The sequence below is a fragment of the Melopsittacus undulatus genome, chromosome Z (genome assembly GCF_012275295.1).
Source record: "Melopsittacus undulatus isolate bMelUnd1 chromosome Z, bMelUnd1.mat.Z, whole genome shotgun sequence".
Taxonomy (NCBI): Eukaryota; Metazoa; Chordata; class Aves; order Psittaciformes; family Psittaculidae; genus Melopsittacus; species Melopsittacus undulatus.
This window is the reverse complement of record NC_047557.1, coordinates 99,548,789-99,572,114: the sequence shown is the minus strand read 5'-3', so window position 1 is coordinate 99,572,114 and position 23,326 is coordinate 99,548,789. Positions and strand designations below refer to the sequence as shown.

Below are 23,326 nucleotides of genomic sequence, written 5' to 3'. Positions count from 1 at the left end.
CCTGGCCTTGAACACCTCCAGGGATGGAGCATTCACAACTTCCCTGGGCAATCCGTTCCAGTGCCAGGATATTAACATATTAAAAAGATCACTTGTAGACAGCTCTTAACTTTCCTGTGTTATTGAGTGACTGAGGTTCGCAGAGTACAAATAGAGAACATGAAGCTACAACAATCTGGTTTTACCAGCCACTTTTTGGCTTGGCCAGCCTTGGTAACTGTTAAGTCTCATCAAAGTATGTCACGAGGAAAGCAGAATTCAGCTCCAGGAGTTTTACACAGGAATAAAACAAGCTTTTACCTCTTCTAACACACATTTCACCAAATCCCTGTTGGCTGTCATAAGCAGGGCATAAATCTCCATAACTAATACCTTTGCATATTCTTCCTTGGAAATCTTTCTGCTTGTTTCCTTTACCAAAAATGGGAACATATCCCTGAAAGATAAACAGTGTGTGCCTGAGAACGGCACCCCCATCCAGCCCCAGGCAAGAGGGGTCTTGGAGTCGGATCTCAGCACAGACTTCCTCAGATCATGGCCCCATGGAGCCTTCATAAAGACGGCGGCCCCCAGAATATCTGGGCTTTGAACAATGAATGCCTTAAGTGTGGGTTTCAATCTTTTCCCCTTTTTTTCTCTTTCTGATTTGTGGACCATTAAAAATATTCCAGTGGGGATACAGGATACCCTTTAAAATATGGAGATTTCTGTGTAGCATATGTGAACTCTTCTTCCTTACTCCCCTTTCATGGAGCCCCAGGGAGCTGCTGGAAACGACGGCCCTGGGAGATCAAACACGCTTAGACCCTGTGAATCAGACAGGGGAAACAAATTCAAGAGACAAGGTCCTCCCGGAAACACCCTCAGGAGTCATTCGAGAAGATGGATTGGAAGTGCAAGTCCCTGCAGAGTAAAAGGGAGAGACAGCAAAACCATCCCAAACTCATGACAGGAGAAAGCAGCAGCTTGAAGTGAACAGAGGTGGCCAAGGTGATGCTTCCCTCTTTAACTGCACTGCTAATGGATGCAGTGGATCTGTCTACCAGGACTGTCTGTGCTGTGTCAACATAGCTCCAGCTTCTGTGGAAGGCAACGAACACATGTGGGTACTTTCTTGCTCCCAGAACCCATTCATCCACACTCTTGTGTGAAATTGCCTAGGGTTCTTGCTCCTCAATCACTGTAAACTGATATATATAGCCTACATAGCCATAAGCTATATAAGCTATATAAACTGTATAAACTATATATTTTATATAAACTATATATATTTATAAGCTATATAAACGATGAAATATTGCTAAATAATCATAAAAATAACATTTAAATCAGATGCCCTGTGTGAGTAACGAAGGATTTAAGTAAAATAAATGCAGAAAAGAATCTCCATGGAATCCTTTTGATATTTTTTTTCCTTGAGGCAGAGCCAGCCAAGTCCATGTAAAATAAGGTGCAGAATCACAACTCGTCAATGAAGCTGAGAGAGCCTGAGGGAGAAAGAGATGGCTATAAATGGGCCTTCATCATCCAGTCTATGCCAGTTACAGAAAAGCTTCAAACACCAGCAGTGCTTCCTTGTGCTCCAGCACTTCCCAAATGTTACATGGGGCCTTTGAAGGGCTTAGTGTTGGCCAAAGTCAGCAGAAACATATAGATTATCTAGCATCCTGGTTATATCAGGACTGGCTTGCCCATGAGAAACTATGGTGTTTCAGAGATCATAAGTGTGAATGCACAACCTGAGTCATCTGAGCATTGCTCCATGCCTCTTTGGGTGCAGAGCTGGACTTCTGCATGCTTTGGCCCTGTGTCCCCTTCTGAGACAAATATAAATCCATGGAAATAATGTTTAAGGAACTCTTTAGCCACAGTTCATTAAGGTGAGGAATAATTGAGCTAATCATCACTCATTTCAGTGCTTTTTCATCACTTCCAAGATACTAAATTATCCAGGAACAAGGTGCTCCACTAAATATCTAGCCAATGCTAGCTGTGCTGCTTGAGCTGATTGAGTCACCATTATGAAACTCCAAGAGTCACAGTGATTTGAAAGAAAAACCTTGGTACTATCATGATAGCATATTCATAATGCATATCAAAACTGAGGATTCTTCATAGTCATGGGGCTCTTCAGAACCCAAAGCAATGATTTACAGCTTATAACATGCACCACAAAGTCTGCAAAAATATTTTGCCATAGCTATTTAAACTTTTTTAGTGGGAGTGACTGCACAGCATACACGTGATGCAATACACATTAGTTATACACTGCATACTCTTCATTAGGGACTGTAGTGATAGGAAAAGGGGTAATGGCTTCAAAGTTAAACAATGGAAGTTTAGGTTAGATATAAGGAAGAAGTTCTTTACTGTGAAGGTGCTGAAGTACTGGAATGGATTGCCCAGGGATGTTGTGAATGCTCCATTCCTGGCAGCGTTCAAGGCCAGGTTGGATGCAGTCTTGGGTGGCATGGTTTAGTGTGAGATGTCCCTGCCCATGGCAGGGGGGTTAGAACTAGATGATCTTAAGGTCGTCTCCAACCCTAACTATTCTATGATTCTATGATTCTATACACTAATGTGAATACACATTAGTTACCTATAGTGCGTGCTGCCTTGTTGCATGCATAGGTTTGACTGTGCTTTGTTTCCTTTGCAGACTTTCCCCCCCTTCTTCATCTTGCCTGATCCTCAAAATGTGTAAAGGCAGCTAAAAGTGTGGGCAGAGCTCACAAGATGCTGTGAGGGCGTATAGGAAGCTACGACAAATGTGAAGTAAACTCTGAGGTTAGCATTTAAAGAATGCTGCTATAGAATTGGCCAGATAATTTCTTCCCCAGCATTTTCCCATGGGTAAAAGACAGACCATAGCTCTTCCTTGCCATGAAAGGCACTTTGATCTCCCTTGATGACATGCTTTATGTATTTTGGGAGTTTAGTGCAATTGGCTCTGATGGCTGCTCCCCAACAAGTCTCTATGTCGGTGTTTGTTCTGTAAGTCTCACACAACACATGGCTCTTCTAAGTGCATGGCAGATCAAAAAGAGCGTATTTATGGATTTTGGAAAATCTTATTAGAAATAATTCTAAATACTCCTTCATTATGGAAAGTGTTTTTTTGTGGCCGCTTTGTCTTAATGAGAGTCAAACCCCATGTTGTCAGAAAGCTGCCTGACATGTACAATTATGAATTGCTCAGCAGCGGCTGCAGAAGCACTCAGTCATGTCTGATTGGGCTTATTCTTAGACACTTGGACTAAACATTATGTCACCACTCCTGTCAGAGCTGAGGGTTGCCAGCCCAGCAAAGCAGTGGTGCGATACCAGGGCTCCCATGAGGAGAACATGTCAGGAGGGCAGAACATTTCTCATCAACACAGAGATGCTCAGATACATCTTACATCAGCATTTAGGCAGGAGCAGCTCTTATTTTCTCACCTCTCTGTGAGTTATGACGCTAAATCACAACTATTGTTTTGGTGTGGAAAGTATGGTAAACAGCGCTGTATCTGAAAAGTCACTTATTTTGTTAATCTAATAGAGGAAGGAAAACATTCCTGGCATTATGGTTTTATCAGCTTATAAACATGAGGTAGAAGCCTACATGCCTTAGAATAACAGCAGAAACAAGACTGGGAAAGGAAACATTGAGATCTGGATGCTTTAGTAAAGACAACCAGCAGCACAGCACATTGTGTAACCTCAGAACTTTTCCCATTCCTGATCCCTGCAAATTCTATTAAATATTCTTAAGCTTTGTAGTCAATTCTTTTTAATTCCTTATCAACTGATTAGCCAGCCCTTACTCAAAGGACATTTAGGATTGACAACAAAAGCAACAAACAGTGGAATTTCCTATGCTTCATCCAAAAGGAGGTTTAAAAAGTTAATGAAAAGCTATCAAGTGTGCATAATCTGGATCATTTTGCAAAAGGAAAATGAGTTTCAGGAGTAAAAAAAAAAACAGTGTTTCCTTGCATGGATAGTTACTACCTTTGTGTCCTTAAGAGTAGAAGGAAAAATATGAATAGCACTTTTGGCTTGCCCTCATAGTAACTTTTTCTCTGTTTATAGGTATGTACCCAGCACTGGCTCATATCACCACAGAAGTGTGCTTGATACCATGGCCCACTGCTCTTATCCCTGCCCTATCTCTGTGGCCCACTGGGCTTTCTGGGACTTCTATCCTACTGGTGCTGAGCTGCATAGCCCTGTCTGGTTGTGCTGTATCCTTTTGCACTTGCCATGGGACCTGACCAAACCTGTCCTCAAGAAACATAGATTTTATGGTAAAATTCCTTATGAAAGTTATAATTACCATTTTCACCTGCACCTAGATAGGAGTGTATGTAGTATACATATTGTATGTAGCCTGTAGTATCTAGTGTATGTATGTATGTATGGAGTGTATGTAGTGTACACATTGTAGTGTATCGTAAATAATCACAACAGCACTTTTTTTGCACTGGGTATTTATGTAGTGTATGTAGTGTACGTATGTATGTATGTATGTAGTGTATGTAGTGTACACGTTGTAGTGTATTGTAAATAATCACAATAGCACTTTTTCTGCACTGGGTACAATATATAGAATGCAGGTCTGTCCCTTCAAGGTACAAACAGGATGAGACCAAAGGCTTTTCATCCCTTTCCCATCATTTTAATCTTCCCATTCAAAAGCTTTCATCCTCCTGACACATAAAAAAATGTTGGGTTCAGGGAACTAACTCAAATGACAGTCAAATGAGGGCTGAAACCAAGGCGGCATCTGCATTGAGGTTTACTTGCTTATGAAAATCACCATTTCTAATGGTTAAAGGCACTGCCTTAAGGCTATTGTAATTAGTTAGTGCTGTTTTCTCCTTGTGTGGGTCTTTACTTCACCAATGGCGTTCATGCTTTGGCAGAGAATAGCTAAGAGCGCCTTTCAGCCCTGTTTTGAAAACAGACATTAAAGGGGTACAGGCAGTTATTTTTCCTTGCAATTGAAAACATCTAAAACATCTAATTAGCATTTTATAAAGCCATTTTTATGGGGTGAGTTCTCTACGTGCTGCAGAAGGTTATTGCATAATCATAACACCATAAAGGCTACAAATTTACAACATATTTTAGAAAAATAAAAGCCAAACATTTGACAATTAAAAACCTCCCCAGACCAATGAGATTTGCTTCAAGCAAATGCAATGGGTGGGAAAACCTTTCAAGCAAAAGGGAAAAATGAGGCCATATCGTTAGTTGAGGTGGTGGGGCCCAGATGTGCCAGAAATGCCCCTGAATGAAGAAACCAAAGTCACTTGGTCACATCTCCTTGCTCAAATGGCATCTGATGGACCTCCTTCTATAAGTCACATTTCTAATGCAGATAGCAACCAGAAGTTCCTCTCCAGTCTCAGGGGATGTGACAAGGTTCAGCCATGAACCATTCCCAGGTTTATTGTGCACAGGGCCATTTCTAAGTTACTTTGACCAAAGCATTTGGGGTCAGCACTTAAGACATGCTGTCTGATGTGCAGCTACTAAGCTGTGTAGGAGGATACTTCAGGAGAGCATGGCACTCCTACTTTCCTCTCTCTTACCTTTCCTGGAAAACATGATAAATACATGACTGAACCTGCTGGGACATGTCAAATATGCATCTCCACCTCCCCGCTGTGGATTAAGAAGAAAAAGTCATTCACCACTCAGCATACTTGGAAAGTCTCTTGTGAATACAGCAGACACCTCCAGACGTCTCCATCGGTGACGTTATTTATAAGTGGACCAAACAGCTTGTTAGGCTAATTGCTCCTGGAGGGATTTAACTGTATTGAGAAAGCTTGAACAGGGCTCAGCTGTTCCAGAGAATTAGCTGCCACTCCTGCCTTTGATTTACATCCCTCATAAAATTTTATGGCCAGATTAGAATGAACTTCACTTGCACTGTGTTCTTAGTAAAGTTTTTTATGCTGCATAAAAGCAAAAAAAAGAAAAAGAATCAATGCTGTAACTAATTATAGCCTTAACCAGGAAAGGAAAATACCTCAAAATGGGGGGAATGACCCCAAAAGCTCCCCAGAACAGATCCCTATGGAGACCCTGCCTCAGACACCTAAGCTTTGAGTCTGAGTATGTTGAGAGAGCAACAACAGTTAAAAAAGCCATAGTTTAAGGAAGAGCAATTTTGAACGGAAAAAGACTGATGTGGCTTTTTATGGTAACCAAGAGGGAGTGTGAAGCAGTTGGGGTTCCAGTAAATAGGAGAAGGGAGTGGGTGCTTATCAGTCGCTTTGTCTGGAATGTCTTTGAGTCATTTGACTGCTGAGTTTGTTCGTATGGAGGGAAAAGTCTACCTTTGAAATAATTGGTTGCTTGCAGAGATAATTTGTATATATAGTACTTTTCCTTCTGTTGTTGATAAATTACGGAAATACCTGGACTACACTTTGCTTCACCAACTGTAAAGCTAGGACATAAATCCAAACAGAAAAAAGACTTTTTTCTTCCTTTCTTTCTGCCAGTGAAATACAATGTCACTGAAAATGGCCTTTATATCTATCCTAGGAATCCATGAAAGATTGCAGAAAGGAAGGAGAATAAATAAGCCTAGTAAAATATTTACTATTCTAGACATCGGTAGCCAAGGCCAGATTGATGGGAAATGCTCAGTTTGGGGCTGACAGCCTTTAAATGACCTCTTTACAAGTGCCTGAATCTTGAAATTCAACATGCATGTGAGCTCCATTGGGATGTGTGAGTATTTTGTGCAAGTACTTTGCCGTGTCAGGCTCTGGCCCATTGACAGCAGCAGGAATTACAGGTGTTCAGTTCCTCCCAGATGTGCAAAATGCAGATGCTGGAAAGCAGCTCATCCCGACAAAACTCCAGCTGCCTCCCTCCATGCCGGATGAGAGCAGATCATATGCTACATTTCACTTCTGGCCAGGACTTACCTCCATTTACTGCTTCTTGTGCTCAAAATTAATGCTTTTGGGCTGCAGAAGCACTTCCCAAGATGGATTTTTCCACTGAGAAAGGAGCCGCAAGAGAAGGACCACTTCATATGGTCAAAGCATGGGGCTTGGTAGATTTATTTTAAATTAAATAAGTTATTCCATGTGTTCTGGACACAAGCTCACTATAAACTAATTTAAAATCCAGGGAGAAAACCCCTGACAGTCAATTTTTTCAGTCCTTCAAGCTGAAATACCGTACCCGTAGTTCATCACCTGGCAAATAAACCTGCCAGCTCTAAACTTTATATTAATCATTTTCTGTACCCTGCTTGAACCTTTCAAAAACTGAACTCAGGAGTGCTCTAATTCTCAATCCACTGGTACCAAAAGAAACAAGTAGAGGACAAAAGGCGAGCAATGAGTAGCCATCCTCCTCTGCCTCCTCCACTACAGGAACACGTACTTCACAGACCACTATTTAGGGGATGTGCCTGCCATTTGCCCCACAGTATCTCAAGCTGTAGCCCAGTTTGTACGAGTCAGAAACAGCCAGACCAATACCTTCCTTGATGGGATGTATTTTTAATTTCTGGCCTGGACAGGGGATTTTTTTTTAATAGTAATTTCTCAAATTATCATTCCACGGTAATAATTAACATTTTTTCTTGTAGACATTGACAATTGACATTGACATTGACAATTGACATTGACACCTACAAAGACCTTGCTTAATTATGTGCCTGTATTCCTTCTTCTAAGTGTTAATGGTTTAGTCTTCAAGAAAAAAGGAAAGAGATGACAAAAACTCCACAGAATAAAGGAACATATGTTCCTGAGATCATAGCCAAACAAGCCACTTACTTAGAGTGAACAAACTGTGATGTATAACATATTTACTTTTCTAACCTTTCTACAATTACCTATTTGACTGATTTCTTATGTGCAAAAAGAGGCATAAGGCCTTCCCTTCTGTCAGAGTACTATTGTCTTGAGTAATTTAGAAACTCCCTGTTTCAGTGCATTGAGACTACCAGTACAGAGACAGATTTAAGGCATCTTTAAGTATTGGCAAGAGTCACAAGAATGTGTTTCTTAATACCACTGTAACTAGAGAATATTTATAGAAGAAGTATTTATAGCGGAAGTCCAGCTGAAATCCAAAGCTCTGAATCAATGACTATCCCACAAGAAGTGCAGTCATAAGCCTGCTTCGCATTTACAGCTGACGGTTTGGGGTGCAAGGACAGGCACAGCACTTCCACCACAGATCTGTGCCTTCGCTGGGGTTCAGCTCACAGGCACAAAGAACAATGTCATAAATTAGGGACTGGGAATCTATCTACTACACAGCTGCAGAAGAGACTGCTGATAAATCAGCTTCTTGCATCATATCAGGCTGTTGTTTCTATCCATCCCAGCCTTTTTCAGTAATGTATCCCAAATTTGAACATGCAGTCATTGCTGTGATATATATAGGCTGAATAATTTTACGTTCATGCACTTACTCTGTACATAAGACTTTTATAGTAGTAAGTGTAAGAACTATCTTAGAAAGGAGAAAGTCTTCTTTTAAGGCTATTAAATTCTCCTCCAGTGTCAGCCTAAGCAGAGATTTATATGCACCCAGATTTCACTATTCTCTTAAATGGAGTAGAGGTACTATTATGACATAATGCTCCTAGCAAATGCATAACATTACTGCCTCATATAGAGAACAAGCTTTTCCCCTTAACTCCTGTCCAGATCTTCCACTTAACTAATTTTTCTTGACATATTGTTAGAATGTTTAATTTTCAGTACTTGATGGCAGGACATATCTAGGTAGGGAATATGCTTTAGGCTACCTTGGGCCAGCAGCTATCAGTGACTAACATAGATGTTGTGATTAATATGGCATCTAAGTTCAAGCCAATTATGAGAAATTCAGATTGTCTTCTAAATTGGACTACCAGACCTATTTCCTTCAGACAAGGGAAAAAATGTGCTTGTACCATTTATTTCATTGGCCATTAATGCTGTTCCTAGACGACACCTCATTTAAGTGAGCTTTCTCTTACTTCTTCCAGTTCAGCTTTCATACAGTCACAAGCAAGACTATCAAATCAGCATAGTTTTCTATGATAGCTTTCCCCCACATTTTAAAGACTGTAACAACCAGAGAGTTCAGAAAGATATTAATTTTATTTCAAAAACAAGTCTGAAAGAACAGAGGGACTGCTAAATTGGGTCTGAGATCCGTGTAGCCCAATGTCCTGGTCTTCACAGAGCAGAGCAGCTGGCAGATAAGACAGAGCATAGAGTGATCCTTCCCCGTGCACTCTTTAAATTGCCTCTAGGCCACCATGGTTAGCCAACACTAAGTGCTGCACAACTATAAATGCATTTCATTTCTCTTTTTATACCCTCAACCTCCACAGCATCCTCTGACAGTGAATTCCACACCCAAAACAGTGCATTCTACAGTGAATAAATGTTATTTTTGAAAGCTGCTGCTTGTTAACATCACTGGGACAAGCTTGAAAATGCTCAAAGGGGAGAGCCAACAGTCACACTGCATCAGGAGGAAAGATCAGGTCCTTTGGCTTTTGAACCAAGCTGCAAATTCGGAACTGGCTGGGCAGCTTCATCCCTGTAAGAAGAACAGTGATGCTGAGCTGGTGTCCTGCAGTGAGGGGGAAGAAGTGGACACCCACCCTTTAAGTTCTAACATGGCTTGATTTGGAAGCAGATAGGAGGTGGGAATTCCACCAGCATTGTTAAATTAAGCCTTTCTGGAGCAGATCTAGAAATGTCCAGATCCAGAAATGTCCCAGACTTGCAAAAGCTGCCTTTTTCGGTTTTTAGCTGAGACTTTCCATACTGAGCTATTTCCTCCACCGCACAGGTATTGACAGCAGTGAAGGGAATGCAGCAGGTACCTGGCAGCAGCTACAGGCTGTGGTTTTCAAGTTCAGCCCCCGTGTGTTTGGCAGTTTAGTGGCCTATTTTATGTCATTTAAATTTGTCTGGTTTTCAGAAGAAGCTGAGCTCTCATTCTGAAGGTTATCTATGCATTTCCTCTGATAGCCAAGAATTAGTGTTTATTTTAAAAAGCAAACTAACCATAAACAACAAAAAACTAGCTTTTTTTTCCTGAAAGATTCAATATGGGAAAAGCTCCAGTAAAAGACTGCAGGAATCATGTGGCAGAAGAAATAGCACTTCACAGGAAAGCACATACTTTGTCAATATAATCATTTTCCTTGAAGAAGCATTCCCATATTGATCTGAATATCTATCTGTTCTGTGCTCTTGTCTGACAAGCACTTATGTGAGCAAATTTCACCCTGTAAATAGTTAGCCTGCTGTTTGGGGTAGAGGACTCATTATTTTTATAATGTAATAGATTGCCTAAATAAGACAGTCTTCAGAAAGGACTATCCACACACCAACTCACAGACCTATATAAAATCCTATGTAAACCTATACAACAAACAACTGAACAAGTGCTCATGGTTTGTCTGCATGTATGAAGTGCTTGCACAACCATTCTTTTCCAAATAATTTATAGTGTTAGCAACTTAATAAACACATTAACCACTAAATGGGCCGTATTACTTTATACCAGATAAAAAATCTGTGCATTTCTGCTTCAAATACTTATGGAGCTGTAGCCACATAGGGCAATAGAGGAGGGTGGGAATGCTTTACCTCTTCTTCCCTGTCATTATTTTACCTGTAATAAAATTCAACCAAGCCCCAGCCTTGTGTTATCCCATTTAGTTGGAAATCTGCAATGCACTCATGGAAAACGCCACTTCCGGTCAGGCCATTATACACCATGGGGCAAGCATGCTTGTCCAGTGTTGCAGAAACATCAAAGTACTTGCCACCTTTGATAAAAGAAAAAAAAGTGGAAGAATGTCTCCAGCCTCAGGAGTATTTAATCTCAAAAAATCCCAAGATCTATTGTTTTTGCATATGGTTTCTTATTATGTTTTTCTAAAGAGCAATAGGTTTCCTGTCTCCTTTGTAAAAGTAAAATCTTGTACCAAGCCACATTTCCAGAGCAGCTGAATCCACCTCATAACGTATGTTTTGACACCCAAAAAAAGTGAAAATCACATTATTTATCTTGATTAGCAAAAGCAACAGTCATCACAAATGGAAACTGTAACCCTCCCTGATACAGCTGCTGGTGGCCCTCATCCTGCAGTGGACACACACAGTTTCACTGATGACACACTACACACAGGACTTAAGCATAGAAGTAAATTTCTCAGGGTGTAAAATGATGCATTTACTCCAATGATCACATGGAATTTCACTGAATAGTCCTTCCTCCACTAAATTAACTGCACTCCAAAAAGCTACAGGCAGATAAATTTGGGCTGCATTTAGCTTACCAGCCATAAGACTGACTCCATATTCATCCTTGATAACACCATCATCAGCCATCTCAGCCAGTGAAGCATTGGACCACTCAATGCCAGCCTTCTGACCATCAGGGAAAAAGACATAACCTACAGCAAGGCTGAAAGGGAAAGAAATGGAGCAGATTGGAAGTTCAACCAAAACTCAAATGGACATTTGCCTGCCAGGGAAGCCCAGTGCTACGCATATCCTTCATTCCTGGAAAGTAGCAGCAATAAATAAAAAAGGTTATATTGTGGAATATTGCAAGTGTTGAGTGAGGAAGCCACACATGCGGGAAAGATGAAGCTTGAGTGGTGGATTGTGGTGGGCACATTGGACAGGCAGGTTGCTTGTTCTTAATTGGTTCCAGGACTACGAACACTGATCTTTAAGGTTCTGACTGCATAGAACACTAGTCAGCAAGACAGGAGCAATGCCCTAGAGATGGACACATCATCTTAAATAGGTGGAATTGCTGAATTTGTATCTCTAAATCTAGGCAGTAAGACAAGCAGCTGCATCTGTCAAATAGTAATTGAATGGAAAAGTGATTGAACCTAAAAGCTACTCTTGTGACTAATTGCAAATGGAAAATTGGGTGGAGGGAGTGGGGAGCAAGAAGGTGTGGGATGGAAATCTGGCTGTGCAGGTTCAAAGCAAGAATGTGAATACAGATGTCCTGGAGAGTGATTTCTACCACCTTAAGATGCATATATTTAGCAGCGTAAACTTCCTTGGTTACTTACTTAGTTGTGGTAGCTGGCAGATTAATAACTGTTAAATGTGCTGCAGTCCCATCCTGTAAGACAGCAATAAAGAAAAAGCAGTCTAATTTGTGTGGACTTATTTCTGTGTGTCATAAACTGACTTGATCAAGAAGACAATGGATATAACCTAGGTTATGCAGTAGCCTCTGTTTTTATACTTTTAGATCTTTTCAATACATCTTGGATGAAAATCTGAATGAAAATGAGTCCAAAAAATATAAACCAAACACATTAAAGACAAATTAAGGACATTAAGGACAACAGAAAGTCCATAGCAAAAGGACTTAAGGGGAGGAGGACAAAATACATGCAAAGATGTCAGCTAGCCATGATCAGAACCAACTGGGCTGTTGTATATATGTACAGTATGAGAACTCTAAACTTCAATAAACTTAAATTCCATCTTAAAAACCATTCAGATGGCTTCTAAAAAGGAGATACAGGGCCACAGTAATTTTGAGTTCTGAATAACTAAGAAGAAAGGGAGAGATTACTACCTAATTATACACTTCACAGTGCAAACGCATAGTCTTATCAAAAGGTACAAATGCAGGTGTGAAATCACAGAAGCTACTGGATCTGCAGAGATGTGTGATTTTCCACAGTGTGTTTTTATGCTAGCCAGCATATATCTGGGAAAAGAACTTTTATGCTGAATTCAGTTTTAATTCCTGTAATATTGCTTATGAGAGAGAGTTAGATCTGTTTACATCTGTGTTGGCAAAGAAAATGCCTTTTCAGGAGCATCTGTTGGGGTTGCATGCCAGCTTGTAGGGCCAGAATTCAGTATTTCCCCAGGCTGTGCGCTCCCAGCAGCCACAGAGATGACTGTCCTCAAGCACAGCCACCATTGCAAAGCAGAGAATCAGAGCACAGCACAGGCAGAAATGCTTGCTGACTGCTGTCATGAAGGTTTATGATGCCTTCAAACACCTCAGGCTCTCAATTAGTGTGAATCAGCACTGCATCAATTCCACTGAGTACTGGGTATTTGCAGCAGCTGAGAATCTGTCCTGTGAAGATGCCTATCTAATCTTTCTTCAAAAAGCCAAACCAAACAATTTCAAGTTACTCAAACAACTGTTGGTTCAACTAGTGTACAGAATATCAGTTTTTACACACACAGCTCTGCTTTTGAGAGCTGCTCCCAACACTGATATGTGCTAATGCTGATAGCATTATCATGTATGCATGTAATAGCACTTTTGATTGCACATGGTGGATGCTCCCAGTGCCTAATTCCTGAATACTCAAATGTGACTGATAAGTTCAGAAACACCTCTGATTTCATAGTTAAGTAGCACTTTGACATGTTAATACCTACTTCAAAGTGTGCCAAAATCATGACATAACGGTAAATCTCAGACCAGTTCCGGATACCTGTAAAAAAGAACAAAACCACACAACCTGAAGTGCACCATACTGGAAAATGTGAACTAGTAGTACCTGACTTGACAGTAACTGTGGATAAAGAAATATTCCATAATTGATAACATGTAATTGATTACATGGTAAGCATATGCATGTCCCCACAACAGTAATGATACTTCCTCTGAAATGCCTTAACTTCATGCCCAGTCATGAAATTGGTTATTTTTAAAGATCACCCTTAATCCCACTGTCTTGCCAGTACCAGCTATAGTGAAGGAACCCAAGTGAGTGCATTGTTTCTGGTGCTGTTACCATAAGAGTGGCTCCGAACCCCTTTGAGGAGAACTTTGGTTTTCTCGTGATTTTCTATTTCAATTTCTCCAACAGACTGGCCCCACTCCTCATGTCGGAAATGTTGTTCCCTTTGTCTGGAAGAAAGAAAAGACTGAGTTGACACAGGCAAAATCAGTAAGTCCCCTCTTCAAGCAACCTCAGTGCCAATGTGGTGCACTTATACCCCAAAACAAAGAAGAAATTTCAGAGCATCTGGATCATGGCTATGTCAGATTTTACACAAGAACAATCACTTTTCAGTTTCCCAGTTATTGCTACATAATGTCTATGAGACACCTGAGAATGAAACAACAGCAAATCTTCACTCTGACAGACTACAAGAATGCCCTTTCTTTGAAAAAATGTAGTACTACCAAACAGTTGCTGCTTAGAAGTCAGCAGATATCACCAACAACAATGCACTATCGGTATACATAATTTCTGCTTGTATGTAAGCAACACATTATCAATACTCATGTTTTCTTCTCATATTTTCAGGTTTCCAAAGCTTGTATCATAATCAAAATGCCCATTTAAGCTCTTCTACACAATTATATTTAATCCTTTGCTTAGATATACCTGGACTGATGACTTGGGAAGCAACCTAATTCAGGTTGTTAGCAATGAAGAAAACAGAGTAAGAAATATTCCAAATGCTCAGGGTTTTACAGACCAAAACTGTGGGCAGATCCCTCCATCCACATATTAGGAAGACCCCACCTGTGTGCAGGATCCTCCTTTGAGGTTGCCAGGTCTGATGTAGTAATGAAACCAGAAGGCACCTGACAGGAGCTATGTCCTCTATTAGCTCACTTCAGATTAAACCCACCTTCTAAAGTCACCTATAATAACACATGACAGACCCTTAAGAGATCGGTAGAAAAATTACTATTAAACCAAGAAGAGATTAATCTTGCCTCTCACTTTTTGATCCTGTGGAAGAACTCTATGGTCCATGGTTCCTGAGCAAAAGCATGTGCAAATGTGCTGGGGTGACTGTCGACATTGAAGTTAAAGACTTCTGTGAAGTTCTCCCAACTAGAAAAAGGAGATAGGGGGAATAAAAGACATCATTAGCATTCAGGTCACAACAGGCCAAGTTCGCATTTCTTACTCTGACAGTGGCAATCTTGCATTTTATGATTATTGGAAAATTCTAGATAACATAGTTTTAAATACGTTTGCAAAAAAGCAAATGGAAGGAAACAGGGAAGAACAACAACAGCCTGCAAGAATCAACAGATTTCCTAGGAAAGGAAGCTGGCAGGGCAGAGCTGCAAGCCAAAGCCTGCTGCTTTCTCTCATGTATCTGTTCAGAGGTAAAATGCAGCATCACTCTAGAAATGCTGTGCTACTTTGACAGCAAATCTCTTTTTATCAGACAAATAAAGTCCATAAGCAGAAAGAGAAAGCAGAGGTAAGTGCTTCACGTGTTACTTTGTGTACATGACCCTTTGAAAACAGTAACCAAATCCCTAACCAGGAACTCAATCCCAGAGCAAATGTGAAACACTCTTACTGGAAAGAGAATTTAACTGGTACAAGTTCGCCGTCCTCTTTACTCCACTGCTGCCGGTAGGGTCCTTTTCTGTAAGACAATGCACTATAATTCTGTATCACTCCCAAACAGCAAAATATTTCTTAAATGTTTGGAAATGGATGCAATTTGAGACATTGAAGGAGAATATTGCTGTTGTGTGCTAAGGTAGCATAGTAAAGCTACATATTAATCCCTGTGTTTTCATTCCATAAAAATCAATGTATGCTACTTGTTATCAAACAGCTTTTGGTTAAAATCAGTTAAATACATTTCCAGCTTTCAAAAAGCCTTGTTCTTAAGTGTGCATAAACAGAACTATAGATGGCTGCAATACCTGAGTAATCCATCAAAGCTTATTTTCCAGATCGTTTGGGGCTCTAAGTATTCAATAGTGAGCCCTCCTCCACTCCAAATCTCTTCAGATTCATCATTCACCATCATGTTTGGATGTTGTGGGTGCTAAAAAAACATTCCAGGAAAATACTTGATTAATTCTGAGGATGCTACATGGGTGAATTCTTGCTCTGATGGTCCTCTGCAGGAGGAACATTTGGTAGAATTGGTTTTTCAGTTCTACCTGGTTCCTGGTAATCAGATTATCAGAGAGGAAAAACTGCATCTGAAATACCAAAGATAACACACTATTGTTTCAGATAACAAAAGTGAATTACTAGTGTGAAGGGAGGGCACTGCAAGAGCTCAGCTCCTTGTGCTATTGACTGTCAAGCTCACAGCCAAGTTGATGTACGGCTTTGGGGGTATACCTATTTTTAGACTAAATTTGATGAAATTCTAAAATGATGTAAATTTCCAGTGCATGCAACTTCTCTCACAAAACTCTTCAGCTGCTCTTTTTCCCTAAAGCTGTCACCTTTCTAAATGAGACCTTATGCCCGTTGCTGTAGGGAAGAATCTACGAAGGTCCTGAACTTGGCTGGCAGTTCTAAGTAACAAAGCCACAAAGTGATATCATTATACTAAATATTACTAGAAAAGAAGATAATTCACATCAATCTCCTTTTTTCTTTTTTTTTTAATGATCTGCAAATAGGATGTCTCCTGCTTTTTCTGATCATGGCTACTTGGTGACACAAATCTGTGAACATAAAGACAGTTGAGTGCAAAAGGATTTATGCCAAATCTTCCCTTCTTCTTTTTAATTGGCATAAATCCCTTTAAAGGATTTATGCCAATTCTTCTCTTCCTCTTAATAGTCAGCTATTACCAAAATAGAAAACACAGAGGCAAAATGATTATACATATATCAAATATTTATATATATCATATGTACACACTGTATATGATTAATACTGTTTTCTTTTTAGCAAGAATGAAGCAGATGTACATATAAAGCTTTCCCTAAAAGTCCCCAAAAGCTTTCTTTTCTCTTTTAAAAAGGCAATTCTACAATGTTTTTATAGCATTCATTACTTAAAAGAGGGGGAAAAATCAACCATAACTGTACAACATAACTTATTAACCATGAGCTGCATGTTATCAGAAAGACTGAATACTCACACTCTTCCTGGGAGACATACCAAGACACTTTATAGAAAATATATTTTGTGCAAATTATGGGAAAAAGGAAATGAGTGTCAGGCACCTACTGCAAAAACTAGACATAGACAGTAATCTTGCCAGTTCTATCACTGTCTTTTGTGCAGCACGTGATGCCTTACTGTTAGGATGTTAATGCAGTGAAGGTGCACAGAACATTATATTTTGCTTAGGATCTTAACAGAGGTTTGAGACAGGAGTTAAGCACTGCTTTTGAATGTCATTCCACATCCATCACTTACTTCAAACTCCCCTATTCCATCCACCCTGAGGAAGAGCCACATCTCACAGACCCCATCAGGACGTCTTGCAAGACGAGCAATCACAAAGGTCTTGTTGGTCTCTGCAAAGCCGGTGAAGTAAACTGAATCGATTGCCTAAGGAAAGGGAAATGGATATTGGATTTCAGCTCCAGCTGGAGGCTGGAAAGGGTGGGGAGAAGATGAGTAATTCTTTGTTTTCCATAGATTTCTTCTCAGGAATCAAATTTTACTTTCAGTTTCTGTATCTGATGGCAGGCACCCCAGAGAGCAGCCAGGGAGTTCTGCTAGCAACAGTGAAGCCTCATCTGTAAGACAGGACAGCCCATGTCCTCAGGAAACAACTGAAATCCACAATAGTTAGTCAATCTGGCACACAATAATCACAATGTTCATCGACACAAAAGCATTTTTCCTTCTTGTTTGCCCATTTCCTCATCAGAGTAGGCACAGAAAGCAGAAAGGCAGCAGATGAGAAGCAGTTTTAAAGAGGGAATGCAACTGCTGCATGATAGGAGCAGACAAGGTGAAGTATAGTAATCTGAATTAAGGTGTTTATTTTGCAAAAAGAAGTTCCCTTGATCAAAATCCTTGTGAAATGCATCCTCAAAGAGTGTCTGTGAGGAGGAAACTAAACCACAAGCACACTGTTTCCCCTTTAAGCTCCAAACTGTATGGAGGATAACTTATATGTAGGGGAAGCATAGGAATAAAAAAGGAAAAAGGAAGAGAAAAGGAAGTTATAGAAACCACAGAACTTTACCAACATGGTTAGCAGTTGGGCTGCCATACGGCCAGTTAACATCTCAAATCTTAAAAACCAATAGGAACAGAAGTCCACAAGTTCAAGTTCAGGTGTCTGTATTCATATATTTCAGCAGAACTCACTTGAAGTTTTAAAAGCTGGAACATGGAAATTATGATTTATGTGTGCACTTTTGGGCATGGATGAAGTTCTGAGTCTGAAAAATTATCCCTCATAAAATGCCAAATAAAATACTAAACCCAGATGATTATTGCACTTACACATACAAGTAAGGGGCAATTTCAAGTGCACAGAGCTTGGAAATACACATGGAGTGAGACTGCTAGGTGCCAATGTAAAAATCCAGAGACATAATTTCTGGAAGTGTTTTCCAGATCCATTTTTAGACCTCTCTTGTGTAACTTCCTCCAGTGTGGCTGTTCGGAGGAGCAGAGGAAAGTGTAGACCTCGGTTGTAATCTCAAACCACTTTGGGTGTCGGTTTGATTGGGAAGACACATTCACTCCTGCCCTATAAAATCAAGATTGGCAAAACACTTCAATATGCTCCAATCAGCAGCTTAATCAGTAGAAAGAGAAAGCTGTTGAAAACAACTCAATTTCTTAAAGTCTAAGCAGGAGCATCAATGCATTTGTTAAATATTATGATTTAAGGATTCCCAGAAGATTCCAGGATATGTTAGCTAGAAGCTCACAAAAATAACCTAGGATTCAGCATCTCAGCTGGCACCCACAAGGCAAATCTTGATGAGGCAAACAAAACCAAGGGACATTCTATCTCACCAGTCTTTCTGCTTTCTCCTTCCACTAAATAACACAGCTAAGCCAACCCAAATGTCCCTGTTAGGTACAGTGAGTATTTTGATAGGATACTACATGAACACAGGAAAGGTACAGGTTGTATACAGAGGGTTTATTATTTGTTAAGCAGACAAGTACACCTAAAAAGTTAGATTAAATTCACTAAGTGTGCTAAAATAGAAGGCATGTGTCCTGTAGTGTGTCTGCCCACTGACATCAGCTGCTCTGATTTAAGGTAAGCTTTCTCTCTATAAGAGACAGCCAAGGTGACATCCCCAACCTGCCCTCCCTGGTATGTGTGAAAGGTGGGTGGAAGGAGGATGTGGGTCCAAATGCTTCAGGGGTTTGGTGGTGTGGATGTCAGATACCAGGATGAGGGATGGGGGTCCCTGAGGGGTGTAGGTGCCGGATGGGTGCAAGTTGCTGGGGATGAAGGGGCAGGTCCCTGAGGGGTGTGGGTTCTACAGATGGAGGTGCTATGAGTGCAGGGGAGTATGAGTCCAGGGAGAATGGGTGTTGTGGAGGTACATTGGTCCCAGGGGATGGGTTTTCCAGGGACTTGGGGTTAGGGATGCTGGGGAAGGATGGGGTCCCAGGGAAAAGGGCTTGCCAGGGATGGGGATGCCGAGGAAAGGGCTGTCATGGAAGGTGGGAGCAGGGAAGGCTGTCCCACTATTAGGGGTACGGGGGTGGGGGGAGGCTGCGGGACACTCACGTGGGGGTCGGGGCGGAGCGGGCGCGGCCGCCGTGGCTCCGGGGGGGCTCCACCGGCCGCCCGCTGCCTCCAGGCGCCGTGGCAGAGCAGGAGGCAGCTCAGGGCCCAGCGCTTCAGCGGGGCCGGGGCTCCGAGAGCGGCCGCCCGCCGGGCCCCGAGCAGCGCCAGCAGCACCGGCAGCAGCAGCAGCAGCAGCAGCATCGCGGGCCGGGGAGCGCAGGCTGAGCTGCGCGCAGGGCTCGGCGCTGGCTCCGGCCGCAGTCAAACCCCGCCTCGGGACCGCGCATCGCGGTGTCCCAGGCCGGTTGCGGTCATTTCCGCAAGAGGCTTGTCCCGACGCGCTGAGGTCACTTTGGGAAGTGGGATCGGCTTCTTTCAGTATGTTGTTGCTATTATTATTATTATTATTATTATTATTATTATTATTATTATTATTATTATTATTATTATTATATTGTCAATAATTATTATTACTATTTGTATTTTTCTCCCAGCAAATGTGATAGCGCTCATCCCGCCCAGCTGCATGGAAGTGCTCGAAGGGAAGTTCAAGCTGTTGACCTGGAGAGGCACAAGCAAGTGTCCAGGAAACCCTCCACGTTAAGTGCTGTGATGCATTAGCGTTAAGTGTCGGGATCTCTCCCTAGACCTGTCAGGGGTACCAAGGGCTGTAACAGAGGCTCCTCACCGAGGATGAAGGCTGCAGATGTTCCCAGCTCTTCAATTCAGATTGCAGTTCTATTGCAAGCCTCAGACCCTGTTTTCTCTGGCTCTCAGCTCCCACCACCAGCTCCAACCCACCCGACAGCCCATTTCATCTAGGACACCAGAAAATAAATCACAGTGGGCATCCTTTCAACATCTCTTGTAGGTACCATTTCTAGAAGCCGTATTAAGGAAGGCTTTTGGTGGCTGCACAATAGATCTTTTTATTCCTTTTGGAATTAGCAAGCATCTAGTCTCGTTTCCTTATGCTAAACCACACCCAACTTCTCAAGGACGGTTGAAGTGTAGCTGACCTCACTTTGGAGGCAGATGGGGCTTTCAAAACCTGTGCTTTCTTTTGTCTGTTGAGGTTTTTTTTGTCTCCCTAATAGCTCTACAGGCTTCTCAGATTACTTCCTTTCACTAGAAATAACATTTATTGTACGTTTTTATGCCTCAGTTGTCCCTCAGTTTGGTTTTATATGCGTTGTGGTCTTGTGTTTAACGAAACAGTGCTTCTGGTTCTTTCAATTTCTTCTCTGAATGCAACTGTTTTTAACAACCTCCTTAGCTCTGCTACTTCTTTTTGCCCTTTATCTAGGCTTTTCTGATATGTATGTGCTCTTCCTCCACCTCTGTGATCGTGTTTCTATCTATCCTTCAAAAGCTTTTATTGTCTTAAATGTTCCTCTTACCTTCTTAAAAAGCTTCCTTGTTTTTACACAGTTCCTCTTTTTCTGAGACTGGGAACAACTGCTCTGTATTGCTTTATTGCTATCCATGGACCACATAAAATCAAAACAAAAGGGCAGGAGCTAAAAAGCAGAAAGCACCAGAGATTAAGGCAATAAGGTTCAGAAATATATATCTGTAAACTGCCATTCTTCAGTTAACACTGAAGGGGTACATCTTAAAGTCAACCACAAAGAGCAGGCAGAGAGACAGAGATTAATAAAGTTATTTTCTTACTTCAGGTTGTGTTATGGAGGAACTGAAAGTGGTCTAAAAATAGGAGATGTGGCACAATGTTAACACCCTGCACCTGCAGCACAGCAGGAATGGTTCAGTCCAGAGAATGGCTGCAAAGGGAATTGCCTATGAAAAACAGCTTTTATTTTTAGTTAAACACACTATTGACATGAAGCAGTGTCCAATGGGGAAAGTGCCACACCAATGGCAGACCTCTGGGACCTTGCAATTAATTAAACCCTCAGCAGCTCTAGTCTGCTGGAGATGGAAGGGCTTACAGCAAATGTCAGATACTTGTAAAATCTCCCTTTTCTTCCTAAGGCAACCCATGAGCCCTGCGCCAAACCGCTGGAGTCCTCATGCAAATCATGTCAATTTCAGTATTTGCATTTCTGAGGGGAGAATAAATGGGGCACGAATACTTCATATTTTCCTCTGACATGTGATGGATGCAGAAAGTAAGTCTCACCCACACACCAGTGAAGATATTGTGGCTGTCTCTATGCAATCTGCAACAGAGATAAGTGCTGTTCCTTCCTACGAGGACAGGAAGCTTGGAAACAATTTGCTTTGTGCAGTGCTATGTTCCGACATATCTTAGGTAATTTGTTTGAGGACTTCAAGTTATCTCTGGCAAACAATTTATCTTGGCAAAATTGTTTGCTGTGGAAATGGGCTCTAAACGAGCACGGCTTGCAGGAGAACCAAAGTCCTGACATGCCTGGTAATGTTTCTAGCATGGTAAAACCAACACTGTGCATATCAAAACAAGTTTAAAATCTCCTACACATGCAAAGATGTGGGGAGGAAAATATTGAACCAATTGGTTTTAAGTTCAAGAGGATGATGCACAGTGCTGAAAATACAGAAAACAAAGCAAGCTGAATTTAAGAATTTCTGGTAGCCTACATTTGCTGATTTGCTCTTAATCATCTACAATATTGACAATCAAACTTCTCATTGTGTAGTGAACACTTTAAACAGTGTTTTTTTTTTTAACACTTTAAACACTTTGAAATCTTTCAAATCCAGCTGCCTGGCAAAGGAAATTGGTGTGTTAGGACTATATTCCATCAGAAAAAATAGTACTTTGGCACCCTGAGAAATCAAGGGCCTGCAAAATCAGATGAAGTGTGGCTGTGAGGTCCAGGCTGGTTCTCACAATCTTTGCACTGAAGTGAGCACTGATTCAATGTGCTGTGCAAAGCCACCCAGTCTCCCCAGCAGTCTTCAAGCAGAAGTCAAAGCCAAGAGAAAAAATATGCATCATTGCCTTAGAAAGCTGCAAATGTAACTGGATTTTCAGAACTACATCCAGAAATAGCAGCTAGACTCACAGCTGTAGCATGCAACCCAGACATGGAAAGCTCAGATCTCAGAGAGAATTTCGTGGTTTCAGCCTATATTTAAGATACACGTCATTATATGTGTCATATACATATTTCTTAAAAAAAAATCAAATAACTGCCTTGTCTTGGACACCTTTTCTCCCTGCATTTGCAGATGCGGTGTCTGCCAGCGTCGTATGGTGGTTATGACAAAGGCTGTATGGGCTGCCCCAGGGCTGCAGAAATAAGTCATGCACCATCCAGTGGACAAACGCACTCGTTGCACTGCGGCGACGAGTTCTTAAGCATCATTTCCACGGAAATCGATTGCAAACCTTCCACTTAATTAGAAGGGATAAAGGATGTGTGGGAACTACTGAAGTACATAGCTCCAGGGTGTGAGAACATGCAGAGTCCTGTCTAGCTGATAATGCTAAAAAAAACGCCCAACACAGTACCTAACTTTTTTGTAGCTCCTGGGTAACCATCATTTCTCATAATTTCTCAGCCATCCTGAGATAAAAGTGTAAGGACATCAATGCATGTCATTTTTTCTCAAGGGTTAAGCTCACTATAATCAGCGCTGAACCTCTTGTAAGTATGTACCCAAGAAAAAAAAGCATTTCTTCATTTTGTTTTCACTTTTTGCTAGATGACACTAGTTATATTAAGGGCAAACATGGAGGGAAATAGTTCTAGAAAAAGATCAGACCTTATAATTTTGTGTCCATACTTTTATTTGAGCAGCAGAGATACTGGCATCGACTTACTTATTTTAGCATGTGAAACCCTTAGAGACAGAAGACTACACCCAAGCTTTTCTTAAATCCTTAATGTTTCATCTCAGAAGCAGTTGGAAACGAAAAAGAAGCACACAGAGGCGTG

At 41.2% G+C, this 23,326-nt stretch overlaps 1 protein-coding gene across 1 annotated transcript; it reads right to left on the bottom strand.

Annotated features, from left to right (window-relative positions):
* Positions 1 to 9,139: 9,139 nt before the first annotated feature.
* Positions 9,140 to 19,653, bottom strand: LOC101875627 (uncharacterized). The gene is made up of 11 exons (XM_034072999.1): positions 19,440 to 19,653; positions 17,141 to 17,275; positions 15,676 to 15,800; positions 15,321 to 15,389; positions 14,726 to 14,839; positions 13,781 to 13,896; positions 13,422 to 13,477; positions 12,077 to 12,129; positions 11,321 to 11,448; positions 10,651 to 10,807; positions 9,140 to 9,564 (listed from the first exon to the last, which is right to left on the bottom strand). The coding sequence occupies exons 1-11, from the start codon at positions 19,638 to 19,640 to the stop codon at positions 9,492 to 9,494; spliced, it is 1,227 nt and encodes a 408-aa protein (XP_033928890.1). The 5' UTR covers positions 19,641 to 19,653; the 3' UTR covers positions 9,140 to 9,491.
* Positions 19,654 to 23,326: the final 3,673 nt, after the last annotated feature.

Excerpts from the sequence above, each read along its gene's own strand:
- LOC101875627 (XM_034072999.1), bottom strand. The coding sequence starts at position 19,640 with ATGCTGCTGCTGCTGCTGCTGCTGCCGGTGCTGCTGGCGCTGCTCGGG. Across the intron at positions 12,130-13,421 it reads TGATTTTGGCACACTTTGAA|GATGGGACTGCAGCACATTT; the intron begins GTAGGTATTAAC and ends GCTGTCTTACAG. Across the intron at positions 11,449-12,076 it reads CTGCCAGCTACCACAACTAA|CCTTGCTGTAGGTTATGTCT; the intron begins GTAAGTAACCAA and ends TTTCCCTTTCAG.